At 35.8% G+C, this 17,527-nt stretch overlaps 1 protein-coding gene across 2 annotated transcripts; it reads right to left on the minus strand.

The window, feature by feature from the left end:
* Positions 1-3,158: 3,158 nt before the first annotated feature.
* LOC104901433 (hypothetical protein) lies at positions 3,159-12,641 on the minus strand. Of its 2 annotated transcripts, none has more exons than XM_019251230.3 (5): positions 12,196-12,641; positions 5,256-5,456; positions 4,969-5,097; positions 3,706-3,837; positions 3,159-3,389 (listed from the first exon to the last, which is right to left on the minus strand). In XM_019251230.3, exons 1-5 carry the CDS (start codon positions 12,244-12,246, stop codon positions 3,273-3,275), a joined length of 630 nt encoding a protein of 209 aa, XP_019106775.1. In that variant the 5' UTR covers positions 12,247-12,641; the 3' UTR covers positions 3,159-3,272. The 2 variants fall into 2 exon arrangements, with proteins under 2 accessions (XP_019106775.1, XP_010687319.1); XM_010689017.4 differs by having other exon boundaries at positions 5,256-5,473.
* Between the last annotated feature and the right edge of the window lie 4,886 nt (positions 12,642-17,527).

Consider the following 17,527-nt stretch of genomic DNA (forward strand, 5'->3'; position numbering starts at 1 on the left):
CTTTAAAGCATTTTTTTAGGGGAGGTTTTACCATAGCAATTTTTTTTTTTTTTTTTTGATTGGGAAATTAAGTCAGCCCAAGGGCTAACCCCTACCAAGGCTACTAGCCTTGTAGGAACTACCAGCACATTGACTGGTAAAGCATGCAAAGCATGCTAAGGAAATACCCCAACATAATGCTGGGGGTAAGGATCGAACCCCTGACCTCAAGGATCAGAGGGGAGTGCTCTACCACATGAACTAGCTTTTCATCCTTGTTTTACCATAGCAGTTGAGAATCCGCGGTTTTCTTTTGACAACGAAAAACGTGCATTAAAGTTAAGAAAGGAATTACAGCCTAATTCTAATACAATCACACATAACACAAGCAAACAGAACTAAAGGAGTTTCATTTGTTCTTACAGAATCTCAGAAACAAAAATGAACAATTACAAGTCCAGTCCAACGTCAACTTGCCACAAGCGAATGTAGGTAAGAATAGGTTGAATGTCTTGAAGAAGACCCGATATGCAAGGGAATATGTTGCAAGAAAAAATGAGACGATCTACAGAAATGGATCGTCGCAACTCATGTAGTATACGTCGATGTCTTCTAGACAATAAATCTTAAGGCCCTTGAACGAAAATAACTTCTTGTGATTCTACTGATTGAAGTAACAAGGAAGTCACGTCCTTTGGTGACTTTTGACCCTTATTTGAGGGTTTTCAGAGTTTAGTCTCACAAGACTGAAACTCAAAATGCGTGAAGGTCGAAACTTTCCCCAAAATAAATTAGAAGGCCTTCCAAAAGATGTATTTTTGAACTATAATGACTCCAAAAGTCATCACATGAACAGGGGCAACTTCCAACTAAAAAATTCACACGAACTATGGATCATATGATCCAACCTGGCAATCTCTAAACTAGAAGATTGAACCACAACACTCTTAAAATGACAATCTCCTCTCATCAAACCCCACACACGAACCTTTACAGAGGCATAATTGGAAGTGGATAAACCTAAACTATATCTAAAACAAATAATGTAAATGCAGCAATACTAACAACCAACAGTCGCATAAAACAACACCGGGAACAACATCGTCCTACCTTCAAAAACTTCACAAAGCCTTCATGCACCTAACAAATGCTTCCTTCACAACTCAACCAAACTGACAACGAACACAAGTGGGGAAACTAAGACTAACCACTTCAACACTAGAATAGGGGAGCGAGGAAGGGGAGACTAGAACCTTAAATCCCTCGAGAATCGAGAACCAGAGGGATGGGGAGGGGATACCTAAACCTAGAAACAACCTAAAACTAAACTAGGTGTAATCCCCTGTAAATTTATGAATTTCATAAATATATTTTATCATATTATATATATATATATATATATATATATATATAATATATATATATATATATATATATATATATATATATGTTTATATTTTAAATATAATTTAGTTTAAAATAATTTATTTATTTAAAAGGAGAAAATAACATATGTATATGTAATTGAGAAATAAAAAATGCTCAATATGTATTCTTCAACAAAGGACTAAAATAGAAACAAGTATTGAAAATGACAGGTGAAGAAGTGGAGAGATAAGACAAAAAAAGAATGAAAGTTACAAAGTCCTGTATATATGGTAACACTAGTCTCATATGCACGCGATGCAAAACATATTAACATTACATTGAGAAATTGGATGGTATAAGCCTATTTCTTTGATATATTTGAATTACGAACATATTTTTAAATAATGATGAGATGGATTATCTCAACTAACACAAATGACCACTATGAGCCTTTAAATAAATAAAATGATAAATTATCCTAATCGACACATAAGACAATTATAAAAGGCAAAAAATGAAAAGATGAGATTGTTCCCCTTGTTTTTGGTATGTTTATGTTAATATATGTTCTTTGAAATTGTGATTGCAATTGGAAGTTTAGTTAGAAAGAAACTTTGTAAGTTATTACTTTTTAATTGTTTGAAAATTGCTTTAGTTAGATTAGATTAATTTTCAATCAAAAATATCTCTTTTTAAGCATATTTTTTTGGAAAATAGATTATGTGTACATTACATCTTATTATAAGTTAGGTAATCCTAAGTTTCCTTATTACTTATTACACAAAAATATAGATTAAGAAGGAATTGAATATTTTATAATTAATATTTTTTTATAAGTGAAGGGTATAAAAGTAATCTTACAGGAGGACATTGTAGCTCACCCCTTGGCTTATATAATACTAGCCTTCATATGCACGCGATGCGTGCGTTAATTTCAAAATTTGTTATTCTATTAGATACTCCATTCGTACTTTATTTATGATTAAACTTAAATGTGAAAAATTCAACAGTTAGATGAATTTAGATATTATTAATTCGCTAATGTAAATAAAAAGGTTGTGAGTGATTGTTAACATTAATTTTTTGTGTATGAATATTGAAAAGAAAGAACAAAAATAATGAGTTGGTTTAACTGAATTAAAGAGTATCAAAGGTAGTGAATGTTCAGACTTTTCATGTACACGTTATGTATGTCATCTTTTTTTATAAGGTACAAATATTTTGTCCATTTAATTTTTGATTGAAATATTCGATGCATATACCATTTTAAACTTGTTTTAAATGGCAAGTTGGAATGAGAATTTTTAAATGATTTGCTTGTAATTTTTTTCATTTCATTAATTAGATCATTAAGGGTATTTTAGTCACTTTAAAAGAGGACAGCACACCTCCTCCCTTGGCTTATATAATATAGATAGATAAGGGGAAAACCAAAAAAAAAAAAATAATAGGGGATAATTAAGTGCTTCATTAAACGAAAAAAAAAAAAGAGAAAATACCAAATTTAAACTGAATATCAGTTAATTGAAAAAACAAAATACAAGATAGTCCGAATGTGTTATTTGCATAGAAGAATAGTCACCTAGAGAAAATATAGCCTTAGTCAGGTGGGCACTTTCGGCTACAAGGCCAAAATTTTGATCCTTGATTATTAAACTTACATTCCAGTACAGACCAGTGACCACGTTTGAAGCTGCAACATGAGACTGCTGCATGTACTGATGTACACAATCTACTAAAAATCGGACTAAAGCAGCACATCAACTCATCAATTAGCTATAAAAGCTGATGGGCACAACTACATCTATAACTATAAGCAAAAAAAAGTGGTCAATTCTTTATTAGGTTTGGATTGTAACTACAATAGAGATTGACATAAGGAAGTCTGGTCTTTCACATACTCTTTTAAATCTTGCATGTCGAGTCTACTTCACAATATTCAATTCTTTTAGCCATGCTGTGTGAAGGGGGCAGGGATCTGGTTTGCCTTCAGATATTGCCTTCTCGGAGAGTGAATAGAACCACCCATTTCTCCATTTAAACTGCAAAAGTAAACAAGGAAAATAAGAGAAGACATATATTATAGTCTGCTTTACCCTCGTGATGAGGGTCTCCTAATGTCTTTTCTCCTTGTCGTATTTACGTGACACATGCAAAAAGTGGAGGAATACCAAGGTCTCTTAATGTCTTGTCTCCTTCCTAAGTAATTCTTAATTTTGATTTAAAGCTAGTCACATATTGGATAGCGATCTAGCCGATCTCTGAAGTTCATGCAGCAGAGAACTTTATACTTTGCCTACTTTGGGATGGACGGACAGTTAAATGCCGCAGACAATTGATAAAAGACACAAATTTTACCTCTTTCACTGCAGTGGGGAAGTGTGCAACAGCACGTGAATAAGCACATAATCTCTCTTCTATTCCTTCTTCAAAAACAAAGCCCTTTTCAGCAGCAGCTGCTGACGCAAGTTCAGCAATGAGGTCTGAGACCTGGAACATGTCATTAGTTAAGATTTTCAACATGGAAAATAAACTATGATCCATAAACTTATACTTTCAGAAGATGGAATATTTTCTAATGTACATGTCAAAAGAACAGCAAACACAAGTACACCAGATATTCTCTCAGTGATGACTATAAGATTTTATATGACGGTCCTAAAAAGACAAGTTTGCATTAAGAAGTAGAAAGAAATCAGAAAATGATTCTTTAAAACATGGCTTTATGTTTTTTGTAAACTTTTGCAACTTGAGATCTGTCCTCAGAAGATAAACCTAGGTCATCCTAGAAAATCATCAATGCATGGATGAAGTACCTACTGTTTAATCTGTAAGCATCCTCATTGGACCACAGACATCGATATGGATCAACTCGAGTTTCTCTTGTGGAATATACTTGATCCATGACTTGCTTCTTACACAATGAGGAGAATTTCCTTTATCTTGGTTTCCTTTTGGATTGTGCTTATGATCATCTAGGATGACCACTCTTCTATATTAATTCTTAAATTCTGTTACCCTAACTCATTTAGGGCATTTCTGCAGCCCTTTCATCTGTGCATGTCTGTTCATGTGCTTGAAAAAATCCACAATGTTCTGTGCAGTAGTTATTGAAAACACAGGAATCTTTAATATTAGTGACAACAAAGTTTTAATTTTTATCAAGATTAAAACTTCTGATGCCACTTTAGCTTATGATTAAAATTACAAAAAAGTTGGAATCATGAAATTTAGCATTCATGAAGTCCATGTGAATACTACTACAAGCCCTAGTCCCAAAATGATCCATGTGAATACATATGTGGGAGGAAAAAGACTTTTGACATTCACACTATGATGAATGAAATTATCGTAAAAACAGGTATAATTTCCTCAAAACATAAGCATAACTGCATCAGGAAGCACAAGAAAAAACAAAGTTTTTTGAGTAATAACTCTCATTCTCAGCAACAAAGATAATTGTCTAGTATCTAACTCCTGAGAATTACAAGAAGACGTTTAATTGACTCCAGAAATAGGCGCTCGGTCATATTAGGGAGCATTTAATGCATTTCCTTACAACAAAGCAATTTCTAAGTTAATCTGCCTATCTTAACAGCTAATTCATACTATTAGCCATACCTCAGACCGGTATTCCTTCTCTACGGCACCCACTGTGGCTCCAGGATGACGGGCTCCAACAAGCATGAATGCTGCAATCCAAATCAGTTTCTCTAACATCTGCTTCTGAAATGCTTCCTTATCAAGTACCTGCTCCGTGATCAACAATCAATAGAAAACATATTATTCAAAGTTCCTTTTTATCATTCAACAACGACACTGATATACCAGGGTCCTTTGCAATTGCAAATAATAAAACAGAACATAGTTCTAAGTACACACATGACACTGGAACCCAAACTAGTTACCTTACAAGAAAGGCCTCCAACAAGCAATCTTTCCGCTATAGCAGAACCCCATTTGCCAAATGCTGCTGTCAGACCTTCTGGATTAGTGTCTGTCTTACCATCAATTGGTGGCTCTCCAAGCTTTGACACCGCAAAATATGCCAAAACTTGGTCAGGATCACCAAGACCTTTCTCGCGAAACCAGGGTTCCAGCATCCCATTCTGGAAAAAGACCAAATCTGCCAGATTGTGAGCGGAATATTCCCATCATGAACATGATCAAAGAGATAATTTTCAAATGACCATGATACATGTAAATCTATATTAGATGCAAAATCACCTAATTGTACATACAATGTAAGACATACTTGACGACACAAGAGCCTAAAGATTCTTGTCTTTGACATTTCGGCTATTGCCGACAATTTGAACATAAAACATTTTTCTACAAATCAAGGCAAAACTACGTAGAGAAGGGAACAAGTATTTATCTTGATAACATTTTAAATCAACAAATATTTTTTATGGTATATCTAAAGTAATTATGGAGTTCTTTTTGTCAACAGGATTATAGTTTTAAGGTTTTTACATAATTTACATAGCCCTGATCCTGCATAAATTCTTCCCATTATCAATTGGTTTCTAAATTCTGCCCCATTTAGGTTCAATATTGTCACTTAGAAACTTACTTTCCCATGTCCCCTAAAAGTTGGCAACATCGGCATCATAATATACCAGAAGAAAATCATCCACAACAGAACAGTTTCTAAATTTGGTAATTGCGAATCGGCAATTTGGCTTCATGCCAACAAAACATCAGGCCAAATTCACTCCAGAAAATACTGTTTGACTACAATATCAACTTCTAATATCACCTATTCGAAAAAAAGGCTAATCATTAATTCTTAAAATCCAACTTTCTCTAATACTACCTTCGTTCTCAAGGTTACACTTTGGCTTTTGACACTATATACAAATTTTAATTTGACTATCATTTGTGATTTATGAGTAAGGAATAATAGAGTCACGTGGAGTATTCGTCTCGATGTGTACTTTTAGAATATCAACGTTTTATAATTTTTATAAATACAAAATTAGAGATATTAGTGCTCAAAGTATTGGCATGCATGAGAAGAATAAGCGTAACCTTTATTTAGGAACGGAGTAATTCAACATCATAAAGCACAAAATCCAAGTGCAAATTGAACCCAAGTTATCAAAAAAGGATACAACAACAATAACAACTACAACAAAACCTTAGTCCCAAAATGTTGGACCATTTATAGCTAAATGTGTTCGTAAGTTATATACATGATGTTTATTATACTTGGTGTTGTGGAGTTTTAGTATAATATGAATGAAGAGGATTTAAATGTGTCTTTTGGTGTAAAGCGACACTTTCAGACATTTTCTCTAACTATCTCCTACACTATGAATAGAGATGGGTCATATGTATTGTGAATATGAGAGAAATCAGTATTCCTTTATACTTGCTTTGATAATGGAGTTGTGTTTTCTTATTAAGGGGCTCTACAGTCTTTTTACATCCACTGCTGATGATGACTAGTGCTGATGACTCACCTCTGTAGTAGTCTGTACTCTGTGATAATTAATTATTCCCTGATTGTACTATCTGTACTGATGTCAGTTAATTATTATAGCAATCATTCCAGTACTATTAGTCTATATATATTGTAATAAGGTGACAGCTCTAAGGTTAAGCTTTTGAATGAAATAGAAAACATTCTCTCTAAAATTCTGTGCCCAAGGATTTCCTCTGCAATGGAGAATTCCTCATACTGAGTAACAAAGTTATCATGGTATCAGAGCTGCCATTGCAGTGAGAGAAATCTGCTCAAAAAAAAAAATATATTCCCTTCTCTCTTTTCTTTCTTTCTTCATCTGATATTCTAATCTTCTTACCTCTCTCTTCTTTTCTCTTCTGACCTCCAATCTTCTATCTCTAAACCAAAAAAAAAAAAAAATATGGCAGCAACTGGAGGAAGAATAACCTTCCAAGATATGCTGAATCCATTGTTTCTGCACCCCTCTGATAGTGCAAGTACTATCCAAGTGGAAAAATTACAGGGCTCAGTAGACTACAAGGCATGGAGGAGATCAATGGAGATCAATTTTTCCTCAAAACGAAAACTGGGATTTGTGGATGGCACAGTCACAAGATCCGCAGATGATGAAACAAAAGCTGAACTCTGGGATACCTGCAACAATATGGTAATAGCCTGGATTACTCAAAATGTTTCTCCTTCTGTTAAAAAATCTATCATGTACATGACATCTGCTAGGGAAATATGGTTAAACCTAGAGAAACGCTTCTCTCTCACTAATGGATCTAGGAAATATAAGCTGAATAGAGAGTTATATGAAATCAAACAACACTCTTCACCTGTTAATGAACATTATACAGCTATGAAAGCTATTTGGGAAGAGTTGGATGCTATGAACACTCTGTCAGTCATTTTGAATCCTAGTGAACAAGTTCAAGCTCTATTAAGGGCTATTGAACAGCAGAGAGAAGAAGCTAAACTGTTTCAGTTCTTAAATGGAATTGATGAGGTTTATAATCCTCAAAGGAGTCAACTGTTGCTCCTAGAACCTCTTCCTTCTGTTGAAACTGCAGCAGCTGCTTTGCAGCAAGAGGAGGCTCAAAGAGAGGTGCTTAACCTCAATAGAAGTGATAATGATATTTCTGCTATGTATAGCAAAGCTTCAGAAAAAATTCTAACCTGTCATGTTTGTGGAAAGAAAGGTCACAGAGGAGATAAATGTTGGTTTGCTATAGGTTTCCCTAAAAACCATCCTAGACACAACCCTAACCAAAATCCTACATCCTTCAAACCAAAAACCTACAACCAACCTTCCACCTCCAGATGGCCTCCAAACCCTAGATATACCACACCAAAACTTGCTGCAACTGCTCTCACAAATACAAACCCTACCCCAGACACTACATCTGGTGTTCTGTTTACACCTCAACAGCTAGCCCAACTTGCTACACTGATGCCTAAGCTGATGTCTTCAGCCATGGGTTCTGAAACAGATGAAGAATTGGATGGGCATTTCTCTGGCATGCTCTCATGTCATACTGTTACTAGCTGTAATGAAGAGTGGATCATAGACACTGGTGCCTCGGATCACATGACTCCACACTTGTGCAATCTGAGTCACCCCACTGCTGTAACTACTCTATCCAACATCAACTTGCCCACTGGAGCAACAACTGCTGTGTCACACACTGGTATTGTCTACCTTGAAACAGGTTTGATCCTAAACAATGTCCTGTGTGTTCCAAACTTTAAACATAACCTATTGTCTGTGCAAAAGCTTCTCACTGATAACAAGTGTCAAGTTGAATTCTTTCCCACCTATTGTGTCATCATTGACAGCACTACAAAGGAAGTGAGGGGGGTAGGCCAAGCTAAACATGGCTTATATTACCTTGTGAATCACTTGTCCAACATGGTACCTGATAAAAGTAGTGTCAATGTTGTGGTCAACACCACTGAAACAAACCAAACTCTAGACACATCCAATACCTTAGCTCTTTGGCACCATAGGCTGGGTCATGCCTCTGTCACCAAGCTCAAACACATACCCTGTGTCAAACCCTACCTTAACCAGTCTCACAAAATCTGTATTACATGCCCTATGTCCAAATTCACAAAACTTCCCTACCCTTTAAGCCCTTCCCATGCCTCTGCTCCTTTTGATCTCATACATATGGACCTTTGGGGGCCCTATAGGGTGTGCTCTAAAGGGAAATACAGATATTTCATGACTATTGTGGATGATCATACCAGACACACTTGGGTCTACTTACTGCAATACAAATCTGACTCTCTTCACACCTTGGAAATCTTCCTGAACTATGTTCAAACTCACTTTACTACTCTCATTAAACACCTAAGATCTGACAATGCATTGGAATTTGATGATGCTCCTTGTCAATCTTTCTTTGCTAAACATGGCATCACTCATCAAACCTCCTGTGTCAAAACCCCACAACAAAATGCTCGTGTAGAAAGAAAGCACAGGCATGTTCTAGAGATAGCTAGAGCATTTAGATTTCAGTCTGGCCTGCCTTTGCAATATTGGGGTGAATGTGTGATGACAGCTGTGCACATTATCAACAGGCTACCTACACCTATCCTACATCATAAAACCCCATTTGAGTGTTTATTTCAAAAACCTCCTGTTTATGAACACTTGAAAGTGTTTGGTTGTCTAGCCTTTGCATCTAATCCTGCTTTTCCATCAGACAAATTTGCTGTGAGAGGTGTTCCTTGTGTCTTCTTGGGTTACCCCTCCCTACAAAAAGGATATAGACTCCTCAATTTACTGACTATGCAATCATTTGTCTCTAGAAATGTTCGCTTCCATGAACACATATTCCCTTTTCAATCTACTTCACATCATTCTTACATGACACCTCTGCCATCTGTAACCACTCAAAACCAACCTACTTCAACCTATGATGATTTTTTTTTGACCCTACTGATTTCACTCCTACACCTACTTCCACTCCTCCTCCATCTCCAAGAGTTATTCACTCTTCCCCTACCACAACAACTCATTCTTCCCCAAGTCCATCAAATCTTCCACCTCCTCCTATCAAAAGATCCACCAGGACACACATACCTCCCTCTTGGCTTCATGATTATGTTGCTCACTCATCCACCTCCCACATAGCTAACACCTATACTGCTCCACAATTTCACTGTTTCCTTGCTTCATTAACCAATACACCTGATCCTGTGTCCTTTAAAGAAGCTGTCGCTCACCCTCACTGGGTCACAGCTATGAATCATGAGCTGGCAGCATTAGAGGCTAATGACACATGGGATGTTGTTCCTCTTCCACCCAGCAAAACATCTATTGGCTCCAAATGGTTATTCAAAACCAAATTTAACCCAGATGGCACCATTGAGAGATACAAAGCTCGCTTGGTCATCCTAGGTTGCAGACAGCAATATGGAGTTGACTACTCAGAGACCTTTGCCCCTGTGGCAAAAATGACCACAGTGAGAACTCTGCTAGCTGTAGCTGCAATATATAACTGGCACACCTTACAAATGGATGTCAGTAATGCATTCCTCCATGGGGACCTCACTGAAACTGTCTATATGTCTCTCCCTAAAGGCTACACTGAACTTGGCAGCAGAATTACAGTGCAGCACCTTCCTTCCAACCTCACTAAATCTCACCCAGTCCAAGTGTGTAAGCTCAAGAAGGCTCTATATGGCCTCAAACAGGCCCCAAGGCAGTGGTTCAGCAAACTCTCTCAAACCTTACTGAGTCTAGGTTTTAACCAATCCAAAAGTGATTACAGTCTTTTTACAAAAATCACTCCCACCAGCATTACTTTAATCCTGATCTATGTTGATGATCTCCTGTTGTGTGGCTCTCAGTTGTCTACATTAACCGACCTTCAACACCTTCTCTCTCAATCATTCAAAATGAAAGATCTAGGTCCAGTTAGATACTTTCTTGGGCTTGAAATTGATAGGTCAGATGCTGGTTTCTTCATTTCACAAAACAAATACACAACAGACATCTTGCAAGAATATGGTATGCTCAATGCTAAGCCTCCTCAGCTTCCTATGGAGTCTCACCTCAAACTCACAGCTGCCAAGGGTGATGAACTACCTAATCCCACTCCATATCAAAGGTTGCTAGGCAAGCTTATTTACCTCACTATAACAAGGCCTGATATATGTTTCACAGTTCAATTGCTAGCTCAGTTCATGCAACATCCAACTTCAGTGCATATGCAAGCTGCTAAGAGATTGCTCAGGTATCTAGCTGGCAATCCTAGGCAAGGTATTTTACTAGCTACCAATGCTGCAGCACAATTGAAGGCCTACTGTGACAGTGACTGGGCTAGCTGTCCAGTCACTAGGAGATCCACTACAGGCTACTGCATATTTCTTGGTTCATCACCAGTATCTTGGAAAACAAAGAAGCAGGCTGTGGTTGCTAGATCCTCTGCTGAAGCAGAGTACAGGGCTATGGCACTCACTACCTATGAAGTAACTTGGCTGTCTGCTCTCTTAAAGGATCTAGGAATTAAAGATCTACCTCCTACACTTCTTCACTGTGACAACAAAGCTGCCCTCTCCATAGCTGCCAACCCAGTTCTTCATGAAAAAACAAAGCATGTTGAACTAGACTGCCACTATGTAAGGGATCAATTCAAGTCTGGCATGATCAAAACTATCCATGTGCCTTCATCTGAGCAAATTGCAGACATAATGACTAAGGTTCTACCTGTCAAACTTCACAATCAACACCTTACCAAGTTGGGAGCTACACCTGGTTTCACTCACCAACTTGAGGGGGAGTATTAAGGGGCTCTACAGTCTTTTTACATCCACTGCTGATGATGACTAGTGCTGATGACTCACCTCTGTAGTCTGTACTCTGTGATAATTAATTATTCCCTGATTGTACTATCTGTACTGATGTCAGTTAATTATTACAGCAATCATTACAGTACTATTAGTCTATATATATTGTAATAAGGTGACAGCTCTAAGGTTAAGCTTTTGAATGAAATAGAAAACATTCTCTCTAAAATTCTGTGCCCAAGGATTTCCTCTGCAATGGAGAATTCCTCATACTGAGTAACAAAGTTATCATTTCTCTAAACAAAATCAAACTACAAACTCTTGTTGGAATTTTTTCTCGCCAACAACCAAAATTCAATTATTTCTTTCTTCGTATCTCATAAGTATTACCGTGATAGTCGTTCTCAATTGGTCGATAAATAACTTTTAGGAAATCGTATTAGTATGTGCTTAGGAGATTATTCAATTACTCACTATTATATCCATACACATATCTAACACACAATGTTTGGGGTCGGCTAACATGAAATGTCGGAAAAAAATGTTACAGTGACAAATAAAACATTAAACTCAAAGTGAGAATGAAGAAAAGTTACCGCTCCAACGAGCTTGAGGAGTGACTTGAAGAACAGCCTCAAGATCATCATTTCTAGTACAAACCAAAATAGGTCCAGGAAAATCAAGTGGCACAGATTCACCTCTTTTAATCAACAAATCATCACCATTACCCATGTCTTCAAGTGCTTTCCCAACTCTTCCACCCCCAACAATAATGGCAGGAACAACTTTAGTCTTAGTAGTATCAGCAGCAGCCATAGCCGAGCTAGCTGATTTTACTCTCACAGAATGGGAAAATCTAGCACTATAATGGGATTGCTCAAAAAATGACGGGTTTCTAAAAATTGGGTGTGAAATTTGGCGGTAGAATGTTGCAGTAGTGGAAGGGGAAGAAAGAGTGAATAAGTTGGCCATTGAAATTTATTAGAGTGGTGTTAATGGCATAGAGAAGGATGGCAAGTTAGCCACTGTTGATTCTTGGGCCAGTATTTCAGAATTTGTATTTTTTTGTGGTTTGTTCCACGTAGATCAAGAATGTGGATATTGACCACCCATTTTCAGGCCCTAATCCATTATCTAAAGAAAAGAAACTTATGGTGGTTCTTTCTATGTCGCTCCCTTTTTCTAATACTTGCATCATGTGTATTAGGCATAAATATATTAACTTATATGTTGCATCAAGTGTAGGGAAATTCAACTAGGGTGTTAATGAGCTCGGCATGTTCGCAAACATTTTGGACTTAGCTCACTCAAAGCTCAATCAAAACTCTGCTCGTGGTGGCTCGACTCGAGTTCGAACTCGGCTCGAGAATTTAACGAGACGAGCTGAGCTAGGCAAAACTCGGCTCGAGAGCTCGTGACTGTGTTCGATTCTACTTTTATATAGAAAAATGATATATTTATATATATATATATATATTAACCTATATATTGCACAATAATAAGTTAATAATTTCTTTGTTTAAATGGTTATTTCACTATATATCCTTGACAATTTTTTTTGCCCCATATATCCTTTCAACTTTTACAATTCACCATATACCCTCTACTTTTCAGAAAATACATCCACTTATCCTTTTAACTGACGGTGTTAGACTTTCGTTAGTCATTAGGCCCTAATCCTCCCCTAACCCTAATTAAGTAACCTAAATCAAACCCTAATCCTAACCCTATTCCTAATCTAATACACTAATCTTAATCCCAACTGATGCGAAATTGTTCTCCTCTCACTTGTGTGTTTAGAAGACCCAATAACACAATGCGGCAGAAAACGAACGGACAATGGACAAAGACTTTTAGTCTAAAGAAAAGCTCTTAAAACTAAAAGAATTGTTTGATAAACACAACTCAATGAAGAATGGTGTTTAGGATAGAGTGAATTACAAATTATGATAATTGCTTAAGTTTTCACAAGCTTTACTCACTTATGATTGCTTAAGGGTTCTAAAACAAGTTAAAGGCTTCACTCACCTTAAACGTGATTTAGGAGGGATCTGAGAGTATTTTAATTAGCTTCACTCACTAATTATCCTAACTCTCTCTCAAATTAAGATCTACTCACTTAACTTAAGGGTTTTGAAATTAAGTTTACTCCTTAACCACAAGAAGATATTTTGGATATAACCCTCCAAATTTATTTCAATAAGCACAAAGCTCAACTTTCAACATTCCAATCTCCCTTTCATTAATGCTTGAGTTACATATATATAGTAATGGACTAAAATACTTAATACAAAAGAAATTAAGTCTAAAATACACTAAGGAGATTAAACAAAGCAAGAAATAACAAAATCTCTCATAAACTAGCTGAAATCAGCATACTCTAGTTTCCTAGCTTTCTACACCTATTGGATGCTTTAAAATGGTTGCAAGCCAATGAAAAGAAAACCTACACTTGAAGTAGCTTCCATTTATGTGTGAATCATCCTCATTGGAGTATAATATACTGCTGCCTAAATCAGAAGAAAAGAGGGGTAGAAAAACGTTGCATAGCAGCCCTCTTTTCTTTCCTCCATTCATGGTCTTTCCTTCTTGCTTAGGAGAGGTTGTAATTGGACCCTTTGCTGCAGACATCTTAGTAAGCATGGATAAGCAGCATGCTTCACCGACTAGCTTCATTAGATCATCTGTTACATCACAAAAACACTAATGAAAACATTAGCTTCATTCTAACACAAAAATGACTGATTTTTCTTTCTTTGGTGTTAAGTAATTTCGAAGCATGTTTAGTGTGAGTTAAACATGTTTAAGACGAAACTAACACTAATTAATATCAAGCACCTAAAGCACACACCTCATAAACACCCATGGACAGCTGCTAGCTTACTTAGCTTCTCTTCGTTCATTTGTTATAATCAGTGAAATGACGTCTCAAATGAAAGGCTACTATTAATTCGTTTCTTCATGAAATCTCACCAAATTTGGTAGGATTAAAATTCATGATGTTAGCAATCCAACAAAAAAAAGAATCACTAGAATATGATTAATAGATTGCTCATAATAGCAAAAACAATTTCACTGCGCTAGAGTCTCCGAATGAACGTGCACGTCTTCACTTCTACTCTCCTTTATGCAACCTTTAGAGATCATTGCTCTTACAGATATATCATTTGGTTGCCTTCCACCATTTAAGCCCTTAATTCCCTTCTTAATCCACAATATTAACCATATCCATAGATTAAAGAGACATACGGACATCTTCGGACTAATAAGGCCTTTCCATTTTGCATCACTAACCCTAACCACCCCTCCCCCACCCTTTACCCCCAGTGCCCTATCACCTCCTCACCACCACCACCTTCCCTTCTCCCACATCCCCCATCCCCCACCACCCCTGAAGCCCTCTCTCCTACCTCCTCCATTCCCCCACATCCCCCCTCACCTTGAAAATCGAACTCACAAATTACAACCCACTTCCCCTCTCCCTTTCCCCCGCAACCGTCGCGTAATCCTGTAATCCCCCTTAAATTTATGGATTTTATAAATATATTTTAGTATGTATATATTTATATTTAAATATAATTAATTAGTTTAAAATAAGTTATTTCTTTAAAAGGTTGTGTAACACCCCGATAGTTCTCTCTTTTAAGAAATACTTTTTCAATATAAAACATAGAGAATTACCAAAGCATTATCGCCTGTGTGATAACGTATCGGTTTATTTAGAATTTTGCAGCGGAAAACATATAACTAAGCTTCATACTTTATTATAATAAATAAATAAGTAAATGAGTACTTAAAATCAAACATTCTATGAATGTCTACTCATATAAAACTTAATATATATAATATGTTTCTGCTAATGCAGAAAATATAATATACTAGATTATACAAGCCCTCCATTTCCAGATTCCTAATAATGCAACATCTGCGAACCTGTAAACGTCAATGCTATAAAGAATTTGCTCACCAAAATGGGTCATCACATGATCAATAAGGCAAAGCCATGATCAACAATCACAAATAAAGCACGTAATCAGCAAAGCTGAGTACTACATTGTAATACATAAACATTCCTAACATGATACTGATAAATAGCACGCAGGGATAAATAATAATATAACAATATAACATTTTGCAGATAACTTCTACTGAACTAAACTCTAAACATCTTTTTATTACTTTAATGGAATAGTTATTGGACTTGAGTTGTCTTATCTACTCTTGCTTTCACCTAGGAAGACGAAATATAGAAGCTACTTCGTATATCAGAATGACCTGCGATATCGAGGAACCTTTGAAAAATAATAGAAATGGTGATCAATCCATCTCCCAGAAAAGCCATGGCATGCTCACCATGTACCCCAACTCCTAAATGTCCAACTCTACACGTGCACCAGTCTAAAGTCTATAATTACCCTCATTACACTTTACGTTCTTTACAAATTATTACTTGTTAATATACACACACAAGTAACACAGAAATATCAAGTCAACCATTCACAGTTGAACTTCTCTTTTATCTTAGGATTTAATAAGTGACCATACAACTTACGATCCAAGATTACTTTCCTTTAAACTCAATCTTTCTTACTTTGTTGAACCTAGCCAACAATCAATCATACGTTTCAAAGGAATAACTTGTCAACTTATCAGATAAGGCCCGCAATCCTTATAAAGTAGTGAAAATAATATAAGGGAACATATAAATAAACATGATTCAAATCTCAATAATATATTAATTTCCCCATGTGAATTAATAAATAAAGTTCTCATCCACATGCTTGCATCAATACTTCCATACAAACATGACAATCTTTAACTCATAATCAATCTCATAATTAACATGCTTGCACACAGGCATAAAACATGTAAAATCGAATCATACTAGAAATCACATATGAACTTATAAAGTTCCTATACATGATACTACAACTTTTCCTTCTTAAATCATGATATTATATCACATAGCACATAGGTATGTACATACCTTGTGTAAACTAGTCGATAGGCCACCTTTAGTTTCTTAAAAGTCACCTATTGAGTATTCTCCGCCTAGAATAACCAATATAAACTAAAATCAATACTCTAAATAAAATACAGCAACTTTAAAATATTTAAAATTCCCTTTAAACATATTCAAAAGTTGTTTTTACTATCAAAACTTCAATTACTTTTAATTGCTAGCATAGTACTACCATACTAGTAATTAAAATCCTTAAAACTCCATTATTAAAGCCTTTTCTAAAATTTCAGCAACTTACAAAATTATAAAATCCTCTTTAAACATATGTAAACATGCTTAAATTCCTGATTTAAAACAATCTCATAGTTTATAACAGGATACTATTATTTTCTAATAATTAACACCCTAAATATCCATGTTTTGATGATTAAAACTTCAATCTAATAATAATAAACAAATCTAAAATTTTATTCTTTTAATATATAATATATATGAATCAAGATTATTTATTAAAACAGTAAATTAAAGTCAATAATCATGATTGGTATTAAAATAAAGCATAAAAACATAATCTTTAATGGAAACTTTAGGAAAAAGAAAAGAAATTAACCAACAAATCAAAGAACCAAGAAGAACAACAATGAAGCGCCGAAAATAGGGAGACACGGCAGTAGCAGCGGCGCAATGCTTGGTGATTGTGAAGGTGATGTGACGTTTCTTGTTGAAGAAGAAACATTACTTGAAGAAGAAGAAAGAATTTGAGAGAGAGAGAGTAAGGGTTGGCCAAAAACTTTGAATGTGAGGAGGGAGAAAATAAATCATCTTGTGCGGTAAAATAATTGGGTATTAAGGTATTTATAAAGAGACTTTCCTTTTGGGCTTAGGAAAAGGAGATTGGGCTCAAATAAAGTTTGATGATGAATATGATATATGAATTAGAACTCCTAATATCAATATAACTCTTT

This window comes from Beta vulgaris, chromosome 8 (assembly GCF_026745355.1).
Source record: "Beta vulgaris subsp. vulgaris cultivar EL10 chromosome 8, EL10.2, whole genome shotgun sequence".
Classification (NCBI taxonomy): domain Eukaryota; kingdom Viridiplantae; phylum Streptophyta; class Magnoliopsida; order Caryophyllales; family Amaranthaceae; genus Beta; species Beta vulgaris.

Bases quoted from the DNA above. Each gene is read 5' to 3' on its own strand.
- LOC104901433 (XM_010689017.4), bottom strand. From the start codon at position 12,571: ATGGCCAACTTATTCACTCTTTCTTCCCCTTCCACTACTGCAACATTC. The intron at 5,474-12,195 runs GTAACTTTTCTT...ACAATCTGGCAG, and splicing joins TCCTCAAGCTCGTTGGAGCG to ATTTGGTCTTTTTCCAGAAT. The intron at 5,098-5,255 runs GTAACTAGTTTG...ATCACGGAGCAG, and splicing joins TTGGAGGCCTTTCTTGTAAG to GTACTTGATAAGGAAGCATT.